We start from the raw sequence: 21667 nt of genomic DNA, 5'->3' as shown, positions 1-21667 counted from the left end.
CAAGCATCAGACTGCAGAACAGCTGTTAATACATACATGACATTTATTCTAATGGAATCTAACTTGCCTTTATATTCATTAACTAAATCTAAATGCCATTGTTTTATGTTTCTATTAATTACATTTAAAGTCAAAAGCTTTGTAAGTAAAATAAGTAGTGGTTTTGCTACTAGTAAAAAAAAAAATTACCTTTTCTGCATTTACAGTAAAATCTGAGGCTAGAAGACCACCTTCACTGTGATCATGGCCCACCTCATACATGTTATATGATGGATTGCCAATTTCTACGTTGATTCCTCCATTTATAATGGGTTGTCTTCTGATAGTTTTTGTCCTATAATGCATAAACACACACAAAAAGAGAAGCTAGTGTCTTTTCAAGTCCTTTCTTGGATGCTTCATCCTAAAATAGTACAACTTTTATTTTATTTCTCTTTAATCATTAAGACCAACAGAATGAAAAAGTATTTCCTGCAGAAACAATCAGAAAATCCTTTCATTTTTCAAAAAATGCAACAATCTGTGCCTTCGTGTAGATCTCACAAAAGCTGGAAGTAGGTTTTTATTGTTTTTCTCAGTTTGGCTGTGGTGGTATGATTTCGTACAAAGTGCTCACTCGTCTATAACCCTGACTTCCTCCTATTATTTCCAGATTTCACTCACTTCCCAAGTAAAGCCTTGCAAATTCATTGCAGTTTCCCTGCAGTAATGAAGATGGAGTGAACATGAGTCATGTTCCCTTGCTCATTCATTTCACTTCCATCTGAAATCAGTTGCCCAAAGTCAGTTGTAATCTGAGGACAAGCAAATGGTTTCATTATGATGCATTAAAAATGTATGAACTTCACAGAGTTCCAGTTCGTATTCCCTGCCAGTGGTTATTGGAAAGCTGAAGTTCAATTTGAATTTTTTTCAAACTTTAATAAAAGATAGACTCTTATTTTTAACCTTGAATTAGATATCAGTAAAGATAAGTGATTGAGTTGAATTGTTTTAGTTGCTGAATTCATTTCTTTCAGCTAAGGAGGTGATTTTAGTCTGAGCAATTGAAATAACCTCAAGAGGGCAATTTTTCGCAATGCAATATATTCTCTAGAATTACAAGGGACTAACAGGGAGGTCACAGTCAGGATGATAATAGTCAAGTCCTCTTGTTTGGTTGAGAAAGATACAGTCATTGTCTGAAATCCAATATACTAAAGGATCTGTATTTTTCAGAAATGGCATAGAAAAAATATTTCCTAAAATAAGCACTTACCTGTAGCGTACAAGTGTTGAACACCTATACCTAGTTTAATACTCAACAGCCTTCTCTGAAGAGATTAAAAAAATCCTGAAATACATCTTCATACATAATTTTAAGGAAAAAAAAAGTTATTTATTGAGGTTACTTCTACTTCTCTACTGAAGATCTATTATTTAACAAGTTATTCTCAGTAATTTAAACAATTTACAGACCATTTTTCAGTATTTGGCTATAACTAAACTTGGTTTTTTAGGTACAGCAGCATGTAATGACATCCATGGAGCCTGGCAGGGGCAGCGTTACTAACAGTATGGCAGGGATTGTGTTTATCTTGTTGGCTTTTCAAAAAGTATTTAAAAATTAATGCTTACTAGTTAGCACCAGAGTCTGCAGGGGAGATGCTATGCATGATGCTAGATGATAGTAACTTAAAAGATTCTTCTAGTCTGGAGGCCTGAAATAGTCTCATAAATGGTCACATTTGCAGGAACAGTAGATTCATCACATATTTCTAAAGGACTTTACAAAAGACTTTATCTTGGTTTCCGAGGTGGGGTAACAAGCCCCAGGAGAAAGGAAGACAGCTGCTCAAGACCAACCAGCAAGCCAACTTCAGGCCTGAAGTAAATGGTTTGCTGTCTGATTCCCACTCCATGCCTTCCCTAGTGGACACTTATTTACTACTAGGAAACTTTCCTTGTTAATTCTGCACCGCCACTAACAACACTTTCTTGTTTCTCTGAAAACAAGAAAGCAGCTCTCTCAGGTGTCTGCATACAGTAGAAACACTCTTGCTTCCCCTGCCACCCAAGATGGCCTTTGAAGAAATGGCCAAAGTCAAAATGTCTACTACATTCCCTACGTTCATCACCAGCTCTAAGGCAGCTAAATTCAAGAGAACAAAAGATCACTGTTCAGTGCTGGAATTTGGCTTCCTATGCAAGACACTAAAGAAATACAGTAATGATGACAAGGCTTGGGACTCTACAGTAGATACTTTAAACATTGTTTACATCTTCACTAAAACTTATATAATATTGAAAAGAACTAATCGAAGTAAATATATTGAAGTGAACTATAACTAGAAAATGGAAATTCTGCTCAGGCTCTATCCGACAGTATTTTTAGACATGAACAATATTAATTATGTGGTTCCAATGAAACACATTAATTTTGTTTACTAAGTTCACTAAGTCTCTGGATAAAATTATTAACACTTATACAGCCATGGCAGGATTGAGCAAACTGGATAAGAAAAGAACTACATTTTCTTATCTAGTGTATGTGGAATATCAGTAATAGACGTGATTGTTCCAGCAAGAACCAAAACATAACTAACTGCATCCACTAACAAGTTTTGGGTTGTTTGTTGTGGTGTTTTTTTAATATCTGCTCAACTTATTGGAAGAGAACTTTTTTATACCAAAAAATGCATGTACTTCAAAGATTCACCTTTGTTTTTTCATACATCAATATAAAATTACATACCTTCGTTTCCTTTTGCAAAGAAATAGTCCAATTACCAGAGTAGTGATCAAAGTCACCAGTAAAACAAGAGGGACAATGATTGCAATGCTTCCTAAAACAGGAAAAGGAAATATCATTGAATACTTACAGCTACATCTAGTAATTTCTTCACAGCTGTAAAACAGTTAAATTAATTTAAAAAGACTAATTCCCCTCACCAACAACGCAATTTCATGCGATGAGCTTCACTGATTTGAGATTTTAACGTTGATCAATCAAAAAAATAATCATTACATATAATGGTGTACACACAAGTACTTTTATCAACAAATCAGGAGCTTCCTCTTTCTGGATACCAGTATACTTTGGACTAATTCCCTGCCCTTGTTTGCAGCGATACTGTATGAAGGTATGTGGAATTGCTGAAAAATTGGGATTGGAGTGGCATGGTGCCTGACTTTAACTGCCACTATCATCTTCAGTAGTCTATTTAAGTCACGCAACTATTAATTTAAAATATTCAGTAGGCATGGCTCTGATTGGAGAATTCCATTATCAGTATTTATATGTATTTATTACTCCTATTTGTGGGAAAATGAAAAGGAGTAAGCAATATTCATTTCTAGATGGTTTGTGCATTCCTGCATTTTACTGTATTGTACTCAGGAGCCAATAATTTTGTTATGTTGATATAGGCAATCAAGGAAACTACAATAATGCTTAATGTAGCAGAAAAACAGTGCGCAGATCAGACAGCAATGTTAAAGGAGAGGAGGGAACAGGGAAGAAGAAAATGGCTTAGCATTATTTTGGCAGATAACTTCACTGAAATGAGACTACCTGCAAAAATAAGGTCAGCAATTGCACCCTTCTAAGAATTTCTCGGCTTTAATGTAAGCACCTGGCAATAAAGAAATAGATGCAACAAATAATTTTATGTTATAAAAAATTGGCCTGTAAAAACTACAGAACGCCGGTATAAAGCCAATGTAGAATGACATGCGTTTCCTTTAACATAACAATCCTTGACCGGTGGAAAACAAAAATACTGCTGGTTGTTTCATTGGTTACATTTATTGATTTATTAAAAATATAAGCTGTTGGTAGTCTCTGCTCTACATTAAACACAGTATAAATAACGAATTGAAAAAGTTGCCTCGAATTCTGCCTGAAGGCTTACTGAAAGCCAAGTCAGGTTGTCAGAGGCCTAAAATGAAGTCCTGCTGAATAAAAACTTGAGGCATCCTGAGTTCACTTCAGCTTATGAAGATTCAGCATGTGAAGGACATTACATGCTATTTTAAGAAAATGTTTGATAAATAACTGGATGAAGTTCTACTTAGGAGGAAAAAAAAAAAGAAAAGGTTCTTTTTTTCTTGGCAGGTAAACACTGAAGAGAAAAAGCCCGGAAAAACAGGCCACCAGGCATGAATTGCCTTCTGGTGACCGTGGTGCAGCCTGGGGTCTAGGAGCAGGCACAAGACGAACACCCGTTTCCCAAATGGCAGCAGCTATTCCCTCAACGTGAAATACTGATCGAGGCTCTGGCTGCTTCTTTGCCTGTTTCCAGCTTGTAAGTGTTATTTCACTTGTCTGGATCACTAGGAATATTTCATCTAAAGCATCAAGCTGACCTGAATGATTCATTTTATTGCTCCAGTTGGGTTAAATGTGACCAAGAGACGTACAGCAGGGAACCATCAGCATACTCAATGCACTGCAGGGAACCTTGTCTAGTTTAAACTGCCAATAGTGTAGCAATACCATCCTTTTATGCTTACAGACATGTTTAAAAAAATACGACAGGAGCTATTCTTACTTTCAGGATGATTTTCACAGTAGGTAAAATCCAAACCTCCGCAGACAGCCAATGCAAAAGTTATGAACTACTTACAACACTATTTTTGATGCTTTCAGTAGGACTTAAATGGTCAGAGGTCTGGTACTAGTTCTCTGCACAGCAGTGATATCACCAAGCACTTGCCACTTGATACACTTTCTTTAAGAAAAGTGCAGGCTAGCCCTTTTGAAGCAGTGAGTGCATAGCATATGGCTTGCATCCAAACCACCTCATGAAACACCAAATGTCAATTGAAAAATTGATCTACATTTCTTAATTTCTTCTTTAAATGCAGGTAATCAGCACATTTCATAACACAAACTCACATTCTAAAATATCACCAGATTAAAATTTCTAAACTGAGCCAAATTTGACAAGCGATAGCAGTTATTTGAAGTACTTACTTGTACTGATATTGTCAGACTTGCTGCTTTTGGGAGCTGGCCTCTCACACTGTGTGCCTGACCAGTTGGCTGAACATCTAAAAGGATCCAATTAAGATGGCAAAGTTAATAGATGACAGCCATTAACACACTAACCTATTAAAGAGACCACCAGCATCTTCTCAAGAGCTACACGAATGACAACAGTGATTCTACAAAATAAACAATAAGCTTCATGGGAAGAGTCAGCAGTGCTCTGCCACGGCACTTACAACACTCTGAGTACATTTTTAGTTTAACACTACAGCTTTGTATCGTCAGTTCCTGTTATTATCACTGCAATCTTAATTCCAGAGTCCGCTACTAAAATTCTTGAATAATAAACCAACAGGCATAATCAACAGTATATTAACATCCTATTAGACCAACTACCACCTACAATGCAATAATGAAGCAACACTTGAGCTGGATCCATGCATAGCCAACTTAGTCCAGCAAGGCTTATTTGCTAAGGCACTTTATTTGTGCCATATAGTTTTAGAGTCAGCGTTGATCTAGAAGCTCTAACAGCCACGTCTGTATTGCACAAAGCATATCTGACTGGACATAAACCGCTGCACACATCCTTTAACTCACAGTATCCATACCAGTTGGCTCCTTTCACACTTCTTGGTGTCCCCCATTGCTCTGGAAAATGCAAACTTTACCGCAGAATAGTTTTTACGGACCTGGTTGTAATAATTTACTTTAACAACTAAGACCTATCCTTGACTAATATTCACAAATTAACTGAAGTTCCCCTTTTCTTTGCTTTCAGATGTAAAGGTTTGCCCGAAAATTCTAGAATTTAATGGGCTTATCTTTTTAAATTTTGAACTATATAGCTAGATATGTGTTTGCAGAAATATATATGTGTGTGTAAACAGGTGTGAGAGTTAAAGCAAAAAGAGCTGTCCTGAAGGGGCAGGAGCATCTGCTGGCTTCAGAGGACCCGGAATACTGTTTATGTTCAGAATACATGTTTCACGAGCCAGGCGCCTGGATGAGTGCATAGTTACTCTGCTATCATTTCCTTGTGTAAATAACAATATGCAAATATTTCTTCAATCGGGATTTGGAATGCCCTCCATGCATACAAGCAAACAGTAGGAGTCCATGTATGCAGACTCAGCAAATCCATCAAAAAATAGAAACAAATGCCCGAATGAAATTCAAGTGCTTATTCACCCAGCTGTAAATATGATTAAGTTTACTACAGAATCTCAAACTCTTCTTGTGGAAATGGCAGGAAGTAGTCACTTTTCATCTGCCTCTGTTGCATATAGCGCAATAAATCATGTATTTTTGAACTATGTATGAATTTCAACATGGGTTATCTTTAGGAAAATGCAATAGAGCATTACCTTGCCTGCAGTTCTAAGAACGATTGTTATCTGATGCCTTTCTAAGAATTTAAAAAATTGCAGAAGCTAGAGGCAGACATGCTTAACAACTCACATTGTTCTATAATACAAAAAGGTTTGGAAAGTTACAAAATATTCCAGGCAAAAATTGTGTAATTCCTACAGGAAGGCCCTGGTACTCTGCTGGTGATGGTTTTGACTCTCTTTTGTCTTTGCACATCACTGCAGAGGAATGGCTTGTTTCTCTCTTTGCTCCTAAGCCTATTCTAGCACAACCCAACATTCAGATAAATCTCTTTACTGGGTTTCATATTAAGTTTGAACTTTTTTGGAGGGAACTAATTTCATTTTTGGTAGAATATGTTATAAAGGTGCTCAACTCAAACTCTACAGAGGTAAGGCACAGATGCTCTTTAAAAACATGTTTATTAATTAATAGTTGATTAAAAAAATTTCAAATGGTTGATTGCATTTAAAATTTAGCAGCTCTTCATGTTTATTGAAATAAGTTTGTTTACTTAAATAAACATGGTAAATACACACTTAAATTTCCTCACTGCAAAGGAACCCCCCAATTACTAATTAATTACACACATTATGGTTCACAATGATGTATTTTAAAACTGAACCCAACCAACATTGGCAGTCCTGCATACCACCATTTTAGCACATTCCAAGTCACATGGAACACATTATTTGAATCTTTTGAAAGATAAATCTGTTTCATTTCTTTACAGATCTCTTTTTTGCAATTATATCAAATGGAAATGATTACACGGACAGCCTACCTTACTAAGATACTATTCAAGGAACTTGCTTTTTCGAAAGATTGCTATTCAGCATACGGCAGCAAAATAAGTATCTCCATTCTTGTAGAGAAACACCATAAATCTTTATACCTAGAATATTCTGCTGGGTTCCAAACTGTTGGCATGTGACAACCATGAAATAAAGTCTTAATATTTCTTATGGGAAGTTTTGTATCATTGCTGATGGGGATTTAGCTCACGTGATTAAAGCTTGTTATGAGAGGCAATTTTCATTTAATACTACACTATTGAAAGGGAAAGAATTCTCTGAGAGTTAGAAATATCTTATCTTTGTACCTAAATTCTTATATTGAAGGTTCAAATGCATCCGCTGTATAAGAGAATCATTACTGTGAATCTGTCTTAAAACACTTTAAAGAATACAAGACAGTGAGACTAGCATAAGAATCACTATGAAGCATGCAAGTGTAAGCTTATGAGAAAATTGTGTATAATGCACAGTTGTGTTCTTCAAAATCTTACAGCAGATATGACACCACAGCTGGTGAAGACAGAAATCCTACAGATATACATGTAGCAACCAGGAAGAAATTAAAGTAAGAATATTGGCAGTTCTTTAACTATCTTGACATTTTAATTGTAAAAGTGTAAAAGTCAGCAATACTGAAACACTTCTCAGGCATTTGATGAAAGTCTCATAAAAATATGATAGCTGCTTGCCACTCCATTTTCATTTTTTCCAAATGCTTGCTGTCTCCAATAAACTTCAAAGGGACTGGCACTGACAGGATGGCAGTTATTTCCTTCTACGCTTAGAGGTAGAATGATTGCCCTTTTATGGTCCAGCAAGCTAGCAAAGACTTGTCTTGGGCAGACAGAATAGAAAAGGAAGTAAAACCCAGGGGAAAGGTATGTTGTCTGCAAGGGAATTTGACACAGCAAATTAGCCATGAGCAGGCACATGAATAATGATGGGGTTGGGACATCGACAACTGTTCATGTAGGAACATGGGAAATGAGCAGGTCTTAACCAGTTTCAGTTGTCTTCTGATACTGTAGACCAAAATTGTTTTTAATAATAACATTTTCTGATATTAGGACATTTAAGCTGAGACTGCTCAGTACCTAGCATGGGAACTGACTTCTGGTTCAACTTGTTGTGCAGTATTTTGTACCTTTTAAAGCATTTGGTCCCAGGACCTTTTGTTCTGTAGCATTGCCAATACTTGTATAGTCGGAGACAGGACATTTGCAGTGTGGGCAACCAAAAGGCATTAACGAAGCAGAACTGCATAAAGCCACTGGTTTCACTGAAGACATTCATATTATCAAAAACTGTGAAAAAAGAACAGTGATAATGCCTGATCTGAGCTACACATAAAAACAAATGGAAACAGATGGGGAGTTTGACAGTGAAGGACGGGTTGGAGTCAGCTGAGTGGTGCGAGGTGCTACAGTGAACATCTTAAGGTGCAAATCTCCAGTTGCCACAGAATTGGTGAACAGGAACAGATCAAAGAGCAGCAACGTCATAGAGAATGCCAACATAAAAACTGAAAGTGAACGTAATAAACAGAGGTTGTACATAGTCTGCTGCCAAGGTCATTAATAAAAATATGCTACAACTTAGTTCTACATTTAGAAAGAGGTGGCTGCTTGGGAAACACGTTCTGAGATACAGAAGGCCTACGTGACTGGAATTACTTATTTTGAGGAAATAGTATTACAGCAGAGAGATGTTTTAAAAACTTTAAACTGAAATTATAAAGGTGTCCCACCTGTAATGAGGGATATTTAGAATTAAGGTATTTACATTTCAGACACTGGTCATGCTGTTGTTACAGAATCTATTCATGGGAGAGAATGTCTCTCTTCTCTCTTTTTGTATAACCCTTACAGGTCAGTGCACTGAAACACTCTAAACTCAATTATACGGGCACTTGACCAAAAGGAACCGTTTGACTATGAAATGTCTGAATAAATAGAAAAAACTAGTAAAAAGGCTAATTTGGTGTCAGTATGCAATTTTTTTTTCATTTCTGTTTTCTTTTTTTCCCTTTTTTTTTGGTGCCACAGGTCTTGTCATAAAAACATCATATAGCAGGCATAATATGCGGTTAAAAATCCTTTTGTAGACAACTGCTTTCCAACTCAATATACAAGTGTGTATCAAAAAAATGACAGAAAGCAGCATTGAAAGATTAGTCTAGAAAATATAACAGAATCTGTGGAAGAGTCATTACAAAACAGAGGTGTAAGGGGAATTGAAAATGTTCCTTAACTATAAATGATATTTCTTCATTATACAAAGTAATTTTCTAACTTTGCTTTTCTATTTAGTCATGGCATAGACAGTATCATATAGTAAAACATCCTAATGAAAGTATCCAGCCACACTATTTTAAGAACACTTACATTAAAATTCCACTGGAACATGCTTTTTCATTAATATTAAAACTACGTGTAAGACGAGAGAAGAAGACATCTGGATTATAGTTATTTACTATCTGTATTAAATTGCATTGAAAGACAGAAGTCAAAATAATCTCTTTTCCCTACAACTCTAGGTTGACAAAATCCTTACACAAAACTAAATCACTAAACCATTTCTTATAATAAATTTAGCTGTTATACCTATATATATATATATATATATAGAGAGAGAGAGAGAGAGAGTTATACCCACAAATAAAACTTCAAGGATACAAAGAATTTGTAAGAACAAAAGCCCCCAAAACCCACCCCAGCTTTGATCAATAGCACATTTTTTACCTTCTCCTACACTGTAGGGTTTAATTATTTTCAAGTATTACTTTTTCCTTAATATTTTATACAAGAAAATATCACATTTTAGTACTTCTGTCTAATGAGCAATACTTGGCATCTTTGTAAGGAAAACAAAGTGAAAGAATTTGTGCAGAAGCTAAGGGAGAGAAACTCTATGTTACCTTAAAATGAAATACAGATTGCCTTGCAATCCAAGAAATTAAGAATAGGAAAATTGTATAATCCAAATATCAGTGAAAACCATCGAATATTATTTTGAGGAACCCAAAGAATTTTAAAATTAGTAATAACATAAAAGACAAAATAAAATATGACTTCAAACATGAATTTAATTTGTGCATGACAGTATTATATACAAATCATCATCCACACTTGCTGCATGGAGTTCGCTGCAAAGGAACAAGTCTTCAGACACAACTCAGCTCCTATCATCCCAAGGTAAGAAAAAGAAGTAACTGAGGGTCATTAAACTTCACACTCTTTGTAATATGTGTACAGCAGATATGCTATACAAGTATTAATATTATTAACATAGAGTAAATATATAACAATTAAGCATGTCTAGATGACTACTACTGTAGCTGAAATTACACTGAGCAACAAAGCAAAAAGAAAAGAATAGCCTGAGGTGGTAAAAATGGGGAAAAAATGAGAAATGATTGGATCAATAGCTATAGGACAAACCACATTTTTCTCTCCTTCTCATAGAGGCAAAGTAAGCAGTGCCGTACAGCAGTAGCTACTATGCAAGTTTTCCCCAAACAATTTTAAACTCAGGGACAAAGGATGTCTGCATTACAGCCTAGCTAGTAAGTGTTCAATGAAAAATACACATACTCCTCTTTTCCAAGGTCTTGTCATTTCTCCTCTGACAACCACCCTTCCAACATCTGTTTGCATTTAATTCTTCAACTAATATTAGTTTGCGATATAGACTGAATGAAAGATCTTCTATAATATAAAGTCATATCCTGCTGATTATGTTCAAATTAAAGACATTTATAACAAAGGTGTTTTAGTTGAGAAAGAAAGCTCTCAAAGCACTAGTGTAATACTGTGAACTTCCTGTTGTAATTGTAATTGGGTAGCATGTTAAATATACCCTAGGAAATCATATGGAAAACATTTATTGAAAGATACTTAATAAAATTTTCTGTTCTCTGACTTATACTGCCTGTCATAGTTACAGCTGCCTTCTGCGCTTGGGCGGTCTTCCCAATGCTGCAATTGTTCAATGCTGCAGTAGCTTTTTCCACTCAACCTTCAGAAAACGCCAGTCAGGGGATTGCACGGTGCAGTCTCGTTCTTGCCTGCAATGGGACTATGGGTGTATCTTAACCCATTTTTGAACAGAGGTCTGCCATAGTTATGAGTTTTACATTTACTTATGAACTTGCACATACTTACAGTATTTGTACAAGTCATCCGTATACTTACATAAAAACTGTTCACATTTGAGGATTTCTCAACACAAAAGGAATGTCATGAGGGACGTATAGCATCACAGGAATATGAGCTGGAGGGAAGTTCCTCCGTCAAGAGGGAATGCACTCTTTTCTTTCTCATTTCTGTGACATAAACACACACACACACATGTGCACACACGCATGTACACACACAGACACACACACAGTGTCTCGCTCCAGCCGACTACAAATAAAGCTGGACAGAACACCTCTCTTATTCATTTCACTCCTGCAGGAATTAGTTTTTTCTTATTTAGCCACATCTCCACCTCCAAGTTCAAGCTTCTTGTTATCACTTTTAAGAACTTTCACGACTTGTTCTCTCCCCATTTGTTCACTATTGTTTTCAACATATTACTCCACCAAAATTCTCAGTTCAGAAATGAAGTAATTTATTCTTTCTCCACCCTTTATTTTTCAGTTTCTTCTGCTACCAAAGTTATGCTCTCTTTCAAGCTCCTGTATGGTATGGACCTTTTAATTAATCTGAAAGACCACTGATTTCTCTATTTAATTTGCTCCAGAAGTCATGCATCTGCTTACTGCAAGGAATTAAACTATCCAGGAAGATTCAGTCTTCATTACAGACAGACTGATGTTCGTTCTAAAGTAGAAATATAACACAAACAACCTGAAGCCCACTGAACAGTCAACATATCTAGCCACGGGCAGCTAATTTAATGCTGTACATTGTCCTCTGAATTTCTCTCTCTGTTTCTGATGACACATAGGAAACAGAGGCTCCAAACCGCAGATACACAGAATTGCACACACACCTCTATACAGAAAGTGACCTAAGAAGGAATAAATTACTATTCTCTTAATTAGCCATAATAATATAATCTTACTTGTTTCACCTTAAAGTCCTCAGCCACAGGCATGCAGGGTTGCTCAAAAGCTTGTTAGAGCTTTTAAAAACTCTCTTTAAATTTAGTTGGCTTTAGTTAAGGATCAATATGATTTAACTTTCTACAGGTTTTGATTGTAAACTTATAACGGAAACTATCCTTCATTATATTTCTATAATGCCTAGTGTCCATTCCCCCTTGTCCTCTCCATGTCACTCTGTGTAAAAAGGGAGTCTCGTCTTCTTTTCATCTGCCCCTTAAGTACTGGTACATGGTGATGAGATCCCCTCTGAGCCTCCTTTTCTCAAGGCTGAACAATCCCAGCTCTCCCAGCCTGTCCTCGTATGGCAGCTTCCCAGTCCTTTGATGATCTTGGTGGCCCTTCTCTGGACCCCTTCATAATAATAATAATAATACTAAATAGACCTCATCGATGTCCAGATCCAAATAATAATAGCAATACAGAGATGGAATTACAGCAGCCTACAGTAACAGTGAACTATAAAAGAAACAAAGGTGAGAGAGGGTAATATTCTGTATAAAGAAATTGAGAGAGCATTGCCTATGTAACAACCAATAACGATCCTGTGTACTTGAAAGTTTTAATTTTTTTCCAACTGTCTTCATTAGCATAATAACAACATATAATCTCTCCCTAAACCTTGCTTCTCTTGCATTAATGTATGCGGTTAGGTAATTAGTGGAAAGTAGCGGAAAGGAAACAGAGAAGCAAATAAAGGTAGTTATTAAAACAAAAGACAGACTGACAGAACAGATGGAACTGACAGTTTGTGAAATAAATAGAAAAAGCATTTCTTGATTATTTCCCATCTGAATCTGATCTCCTATTCCTTCTGCCTTCAATGGATTTGTGAAGTTGCTGGCACAATTCAGACATATCTCGTATGCTTCTCGTGTTATACCACACAACCCAACCCATTAGTGAGTAGTACTAAAAATATCCTTAAAAAACTTACTATGTGAATAATAAAAAGACAGTAACTATATGTAAGATAATACTTCTTTAAAAGACACCTGCAGTGGTACATTTTTTAGAAAATGTCATATTTTAACATTCTGATATTAAATTCTCTTGCAACCTTTGTTATTGAGCAAGAAGCACAAAAATGGGGGGAGGGAGGGAAGAATGTTCTTTATATTCCTAAAAATAAAGCTAAGAATTAATAATCTGGATTGCATAGAACTTTATATCCAAAAAGATATCATGGTATATTCTGTATCTTTTAGACCCTGACATAGTATTCACTGAAACTGAATACCACCTTCACAAAACCTTCCTTTTTTGGTGGCTTATATGCAGCCATAGTGAGGCCTTAATTCATTCCTAGACTGGTTAGGTGAAAAGCACAGCTTCTCTTTCCAATGTGTCCGTAATATTTACTGCATTCAGGTTGAGAAAAAAAAGCCCTTGAGGTAGGATGATAAAATAAAAATGTACCCTAACAGTACAGGTTGGTAAAAGGAGAGTATGTTATTATATGCGTATAGTTCCTCTGTATACTTATGCCTTTAAGATTGCCCTTTAGAATATACACATCTTATTCTCCACTGTCTTTACTGAATAATAATAGAGCTTGGTTATGTATAAAGTTTGCATTCTCAACTGATCTGGCTGTGTGAGAGAGACAATAAACCCAGCCATCTCCTATTTCTTCTAAAAATCACCCACCCATGAATTGGAGACTGGTTATGAAAAACGTTAGCCCTTAGATAAGTGTCTCTCAGAGACCAGAGACAGACGTCATACAGAGTGTGGCCAGACATGCAGGTTGGAGGGATAAACCATTTTCTCTAACATCAGAGCAGAAGTTACAGAGAAAATCTTTGCAACTCCTCTTCACTGACACAGTGACTGTTGTGAAACATGGGATCGCTTCATTCCTTCCAGAGGTGTTCTACTTGCCAGTATCAGGTTGGTAAAACTATGAAGAAGCTCCAGTTAAGAACTGATTTGGTGCCAGAAAAACACAAAATATTGGGAACAAGTGGAGCTTGAACTGAGGTTGGCAAGAAGAACCGAGACATATGGAGTTACACTTTTCCCCTCTATCACTGTAACTGTATTCGACTCCATCAGACGACTTCTGTTTGCTTCTCTTCCCTTTCCCCTAAGTCACCTTGGCTTTGTCAAAAAAGAACAATTTAGAAAATTCTCTTAACAGTTCCTAGACACAGGCAGTGGTGGCCGTGCTCCCCAACAATCAGTCTGAAGAGACAACAGGAACACTAGTTCTATCTATATTTATATTCCAAATGTGAAGAAGTGAATTATGTATTTGTACGACACATGGAGAAACAAGCTGTTCCAAGTAACCATGTCCCACACAAATACTGATAAACAGACCCACTCCATGCTCTTCAAAGTTTAAGAAGTGGTAGTTAGAAGACTAATCTACTTTCCAATGGATTCATGATAGCTCAATCATAGACTTTCATTGCTTGAGAACACTGACAAAGGAATTGTGATATTTTTTAAAAAAATTAGATTATTCACCATACTTAGTCACTGTCATTGCTACCCAACAGACAACCACAGCACATGCCCACAGCATTTTATGTTTTCATAAACCATGCATTTCGATAAGTTTAAAGATGTTGGAGTTTCATATTTTACCCCAAGCCTAGGTCTTTGGGTCGTGATTTCAATTCTGACTTTTGCATCACAATTGTTGAGTAAAGCTATTTCATCTGCCTGGTATTTCATATCTCTTTGTATGTCTGCCTTACAGCATTTTCAAAGACTAAGGTTGTCTCTCACCCTGATGAGGATTAAAATTTTCTCTTTAAGGAATAGACCTAAAATCCTTCAGAGAAATACAGCATACAAATGCATCTATTTTACACATCTTTTTTATCAGAGAAGTCAAAGTTATGATGTAACTCACATAGTTTTGTTTAACAATTTCTGTTTTACAGCATTATTTCTATAAAGTGAACAATGAGACTTATGAATACAAGATTAACTCCTGAAGTGGTACCTAAGTAGCATTTCTGTTCCTTTTGCTGTACAGATAATAGGAAGTCAGTTTTGGACTATGAAACATGTACAACATCACTGTTTGCTAAACTTCATGCTGTGTAGGATTAACTTGGTAAAATATCCCAAAATGCGAACAATAAAAGCCAAGTGGCATTTTCTGTATTTTGAATTCACTTACTAAAAATAAAACTTTTTATTTCTTCCTCCAATGAGACAGATACTCCAAAGGTATGTTTAAATATACTCATCAGTACACTTATCAAAGGGAACGTGTGTATTCTAGAAACAAGCCCCCAGATTAAGTATATATTGTGAAATGTATGTGAATGTGCATGACTTGAACCAATGAACTGTGGCCTGAAATGATGTCACAGAATGTGCAGCATTAAGTGGAAGGTTAAACCTACTTGCATCTCGGTTCATTAAACGCAGTTAAAGTGCAAATTCCCTCATTCTGACAGTAGTAATCACAAGGGTTCACTTTCTGGTCACAGCGCTGACTTTTAAACCCCACAGAGCATCTGCAGAATTTCAGTAAAATAGACCTATATAAATATTCTACCTTTTGCTGAACAGATTTTAAACGCATTATATATAATGATGGCAAGACACACACACGTACACAGGCACACACACAGAGATAGCAAAATTAATACTCTGTTTTTCATGGAAGGTCCAAATCTGAATATACTGAAAAGTTTGCTCATCAGCATTCCTCAAACACTTTTAAAACAATGGGCCTATACTAACTGACGGGTTCGGGGATCTAACATTCTTAACAAAGTATTATTGTCAAACGTCCTATACATTTGTATTGATCGATACAGAGTGCAATGGCCTTAAAAAAGTTCATGACTGTTTTCTTAGCATTGCTAACAGTGTTGGCATATGCTGCAGCATTTATGTATTGTAAATCCATACACAAATTAATGTATAAAACTTGTTTTCCTTGAGATGCTATGGTGTTCCATCTGAATTTGATAAAGAATAGGCCAGTTTTATACAGAAAAAGAAAGGAAGAATCACAAGCTTCCAAAATAGCCATTCTAGGTGTTTAAGCACATGAATCACCAGACTTCATCATCGTATTTGGGCCTTACATATTATAGCTCTGATACTCTCCTTTTACTGAGATTTATGAGTCTTCTCTAGTCCTCAGAGACATTTAAGGAGACACGAATATCACGTAAAAAGGGCTGGATCAAAATAATAATGAAAAAGAGATGTAGGCACTTCAAGCATTTTCAGCTGAATACAGACTACCATGCAGAACTGCGTTCCACTGGCTCTAACCCCAAAGCTGCAAACACCTTCTTTTCAATAGCACAGCAACTACAGTTTTGCCCCTTTGCACATTCAGAAGCGCTTGAGCTCTCACAGGGAGGAACAGCTGGTCCATCTCTTACACTGGCCACACTACAAAATCTAGCCATTTCTCTATGTAACTTCCTTGAGAGTCTGAATACAACAGACACTCTCTTTTAAGATCACCTGCCTCACACACATCAACAAAATGAAGGGATGGCTGGATCTGTATTTACAAAATTGTAATGCCAGCTCCCTTTGGACAACAACTTATGTCACCCTGGAAATGAGACACTCGAGTCCAGTTATCTCTTCCAACACCTCGTATGTTCCTGGAGGATGCTTTGACCTCCAGGTTGTTCTGAGAAGTGGAAGGCTATTCCACAATGAAGCTTTTCAGCAGTGCAGAAAAGATCGGTTCATTTATTAGGCAAAAGTAAAAAAAAACCAGGAGTATAACTAGGTAGCTCAGTGTAACTGAGAGCAGGAAAGAAATTAATTTCTTGCTACAGTGACTACTTCTGTATTTTACATTTAGCAGCTGAAAAGGAAGATACACCATAGCTCTCAAGAAAGGACCAGAATGTAGGCTTTTCTACATCTCAAGACAGTACGTCACCATCTCAACTACAGAATCACATTTCCTTTGGTATCTCATGTCTGGGCTTAAGAAAAGCATCCTAAATTATTCTCTCGATTGTGGTGCAGGAGGGAGAGAGCAAACTTACCACAGAACAGCCAAGCTACTGTGGGCAGTGTGAAGGTTAGGGCAGAAACAAAGGATGCGTGAGCATATCTTCAGACCCATGAAGGAAAGAAACACTGACATTATTCTTCCTATTCTCCAGACATCAGGAGTGTATTGCCCCCACCTCTGACCATCTTTGTAGGAGAAAAGACTTAATCCACCTTTGAGAAGCAGGGGAGGTCAAACATGCTGTACCTCCTGATGCCATTCCTGAACAAATGCCTAAATGGGCTTTAGATCTGGCCTGAAATTATGAGAAGTCTCAAAAGATACATCTTCATACATATATGCATTCACAATATATACCTTAGTTGTATCTTTCAATACACATACTGCAAAAAGGTAGACCAAGTATTGGGTTACAGGAATAGCTAGAAAAAGTACTGTAAGTTACGACTGCAACTGGCAGTTGTACATCCTAGCGAGATCAAAAATAGACACATGCATCACAGTTTTATTGTTTATTGGCACACAGACATTTTACAGATCTGGGAATGCAGGATACTCACAGACAGACAGGTATATTTGTCTCTGGGTCCAGCTGACATGTACCACCGTTGTAACAGTAGCCATCACATAACTGACAGGTAGAGGCAATCTTTCCATTAGTGCAACTGTCATGGTTAAGAAAAAATACAAATAGCAATCAGTATTTTATGAAATCTGGTGATTTCCCTTATAATTATATGTTAAAATATTGGTTTTATAATATGTATAAGATCTACTGATTGTAAGAGTTCTATGTTCCCACCTTGAAAAGCTCACAGGCAGTGAGCTTTTTACACAAAATATTTTCAGTCTTTCCTTTAATGAAAATAAACTATCATTATACAAGATAATCACTCAGCAGTACAGAGGCACATCTTACTGCGGACGCTTTCACCAGTATACAGTATGCCTCTATCACTGTCACAGATACTGCAGAAAGAACAAATTCCAACAGTGTGGTAAAACTTGACTGTTAACTTTATTAAATATTCCAGTTTTTCCAAGTAAAGACCCATTCAGTCTCCTCCTACATTATGCTCTCCTCAGTGAGGAGTGCTCCAAAAGCTGGTTTAAAAAAGCCAGTGGGATTTGCGTGGGCAGGAGCCGCACAAAGGAACTGCTGTGATGTGGCTGGTTCAGGAGCTAGCCACTGGGAAAGAGATTTGAAGGATACTGCAATATAATCGTTACAAAACACATTATTTTGACCATAACCACCCCCTCACACACACACTTACTTGCATACTATGTCATTACTGTCCTTGTTTATTATGCAGTGTCCCCCATGACATCTGATACATTTGTCCACTTCACATTTTGGACCTTCAAATCGTACTGGACAGACACATTCTACACTTCCATCATCAGAAATAGTACATGATTCAGAATTCACACAATAATGGTGGCAAACGTCTGCAAGCAACATGAAAGCTAATTACTACAAGACATTAAAGAGTATCATAGAAAAAGTAATACCTTACTTTTCTGTGTTTTAAAAGGTACTATAATAAAAACAAAACGATGAATGAAGCTAGTGGCTCACCGGCAGCTACAAGAATCAAGAATATCCCATGAACAGACACACAGTGTATTAATGATGTAGTCCTGAGAAGCGAAAAAGAAGGATAAATTCCTAAGAGATATTTTTTTCCCTTCTAGATGTCTAACCATTTATGGCATCATCCCACATAATATAAAGACTACTGATGAGAAAAGCAGAGCAATGTTAATGTATTTAATGGGACATTGGCTGAATAAAAATCTTCTGATACATTCACATTACCATTAACAGGATTATGCTAAACTGAAATGGAAGCAGTATTTTGAAATAATTAAGTTTTATTTTCATTTATCCACATATTAAAATTTCATGAAGTTCTAATAATAATGTATAAAGACATAATCCATAAGTTCTACAAAAAACTACATACATCCTTATCTTTATAGACTGTGCAAGATCCCATTATCTTATTTAACTGCTTAAATGCCAGCAAGACTAAGATTTCAAGTAGTGAATTCTTTAACTCTTTAGAAGTGCCAGTAACTGTCTCATTTTTTTTCATATCCCTTTAAAAAAAATCAAGTTGCCTAACTGAAGAAGCTTCCAGAGCTACAATATACTGGTATCTTAACATTTCTGTTCATTTTTATTTATGTAGTAGTGACAACTTTTTTTTTTTAAGTTGCCATTTAAGCTCCTTATTGGGGCCAAATCATTCAAAGTTTCTATTTCTCTCTGTTTCTAATACTTCCTCCAGTACTGTGTAGTTAACATGTTGTGTTGAGCTTTTGGTGGTGTTCCGGATGGACAGATGAAGTAATTGATACATAAGATGTATCAATTCTGCAGTATTGATCTGTATTAGCTTAGAGTTACCCTGCTCCATATAAATAAAATATTACCTTTCTGACAAAACCAAAAAATTCAAGCCCTTGAAGCTCAGGATATGGCTAAGGGTGAGTCAGCAGCAGCTAGAAGTAGGGTATTATCAAGCTGTTCACTAGAGAACAAAACCTTGGCCAAATGGCAACCCCAGCCTTGAGTCGGGAAGTATAAACTCTGAAGCTGCCATTTGACTGGGGGCACATTTCAAACAGCAAACTGGAGACTACTAGAATTGATATATTGTACTGAATATATTCAGGACGAATGATTTGTGAGGGTACCTCATCAAGTGGGAAAGATTTTGCTTATGCTTCCCTGTGCTCAGTTTTTCCCCCTCTCAGAGAAGTATGTACTGACAGCCGTGCCGTTGGCGCTCACCAAGCTGGAAGAGTTCTGCTAAAGGGCCAAGCCTGGCTGTTGGAGGAGTTATTTCCATTTGATTATTCGTTGTGTGCCTACGCCTATCTATGCAGGCTGTAGACTCACCTGCCTTTGGAATCACTACTGAGCAACCAGAGAGGCTTAAAAGATGCTAAATGAAGTAGTTTATTGTTTGCCATTCCCCAGTCTGAGGTACAGAATGGTAATTTGCAGCAGGGGGGCTGTTTTTTCAACAAAAACTACCACAGTTTGAAAGCTAACATTGAGAGAATTTATGAAAAAAGCATTGCAAGGGGGTAATGTTTCCATGTACATCAACAAGAAAAAAAACGGACTAAACCTAGGAAGTTCATACTCTAAAACAATTATTGTTTTTTCTTATTGATTGTAGTCACAAACACCTTTAATCTTCTGCTTTATCTAAAATGTGTATGCTACATTTGGGCTAAAATGACACAGAAATAATTCTTTCTTCCTTTTTTTCCAGTTTTGTTTTTTCTTCTCCTCGAGAAAAGAATTTCTGTTTCAGGGAAAGTAACAGCTTGTGAGATCACTATATCCACTTCGAATGACTGTAACTGCATGAAAACGTTTTCTATGTTTTAGGTTGTTTGGGCCTTAAATGATACAATAAATGAACTTTAACTAGTCTGTATGTCTTATTTCAGGAATTTAAAATAGGGAGTTATATTCAAATACATCAAATTCATGTGTATATAATAACATGCACAATGTTAGTAGAATTCTATGTAAATTCATTCACTTAAATTTATTTCAGCAGTGCCAGTGCCTTGACACGGAGCACACATTTTGGTTATTAGCCCTTATGTGAACTAATCACAGGAGAAACTCTGCATTGGGTAATTGGAGATGATAAGTATGAGGGAAATAAGGTCTTTGCAATCTGGCAATACTGCAAGGAAATGTCTTCTCCCTGCCATAAAAAAAAAAACCCTAATAATATTTTCAGCTTGGGAGCATGAGTAAAATACCTATGCACATTCATGTATCATCCTTTGCATATGAACTAGTTTCAATCACATCATAGAAAGACTGAAAAAAAAAAATCTTAGAGGCAACCAATCTTTGCAACAATGATGTATTAATATATTCCTACATGCTTACAAAATGAATGTGATTAATAAAGCAAAAAATCATACATATGTGCGAATAAAGCAAAAAATCATTGATGTGTATTTATATACACATTATTAACAGTAAACCTGTACAATTTCACAGAACTGTTACTGGCCACAAAAATGTCTAAAAGATTGTAAGACTCTTTTCTTCCTAAAAGTATTAAGGTTTAAATAAATAAAACCTTAATTTTATTTCATATTTTAAAATGTTTTCAAGTTCCAGTGTTGTGGCCTTTTTCCAAAGTGTCAGCAGACAGTCCAAATCTGATAATAACCACTGTTTAAAAAGTACCCCTAAATTTACATTTAAATTAATTCTTAAAAAAAAATAATAATAAAAAAAGGTGTTTGCAGAAGCATTCAACTAGAAACAATTTGTTTGGTTTTGGGTAAGCCTAAAGTAAATATTTTGTCTTAATCTGTGTGCCTGTCTGTGCATGATTTATGTACTATACTGTTTTCAAATACCCAATTGTGTTTGCAGATAGTTATTTGTGGATCCATGCAGT

The 21667-nt window shown here is 36.2% G+C and overlaps 1 protein-coding gene across 1 annotated transcript in view; it reads right to left on the bottom strand.

Moving 5' to 3' along the window:
• Nucleotides 1–21667, bottom strand: part of LRP1B (LDL receptor related protein 1B) — a 761744-nt gene that overhangs the window by 5798 nt on the left and 734279 nt on the right. Inside the window, exons 85-89 of the mRNA XM_064451033.1 lie at nucleotides 18491–18665; nucleotides 17774–17878; nucleotides 4958–5034; nucleotides 2735–2825; nucleotides 190–334 (exon numbers count right to left, since the gene is read on the bottom strand). Of these exons, the coding sequence (XP_064307103.1) occupies nucleotides 190–334; nucleotides 2735–2825; nucleotides 4958–5034; nucleotides 17774–17878; nucleotides 18491–18665 (593 nt within the window). The remainder of the gene's footprint in view (nucleotides 1–189; nucleotides 335–2734; nucleotides 2826–4957; nucleotides 5035–17773; nucleotides 17879–18490; nucleotides 18666–21667) is intronic.

This window comes from Phalacrocorax carbo, chromosome 5, assembly GCF_963921805.1.
Source record: "Phalacrocorax carbo chromosome 5, bPhaCar2.1, whole genome shotgun sequence".
NCBI lineage: Eukaryota > Metazoa > Chordata > Aves > Suliformes > Phalacrocoracidae > Phalacrocorax > Phalacrocorax carbo.
Note: the sequence above shows the minus strand (reverse complement) of the source record. Positions and strands in the feature narration are given on the sequence as shown.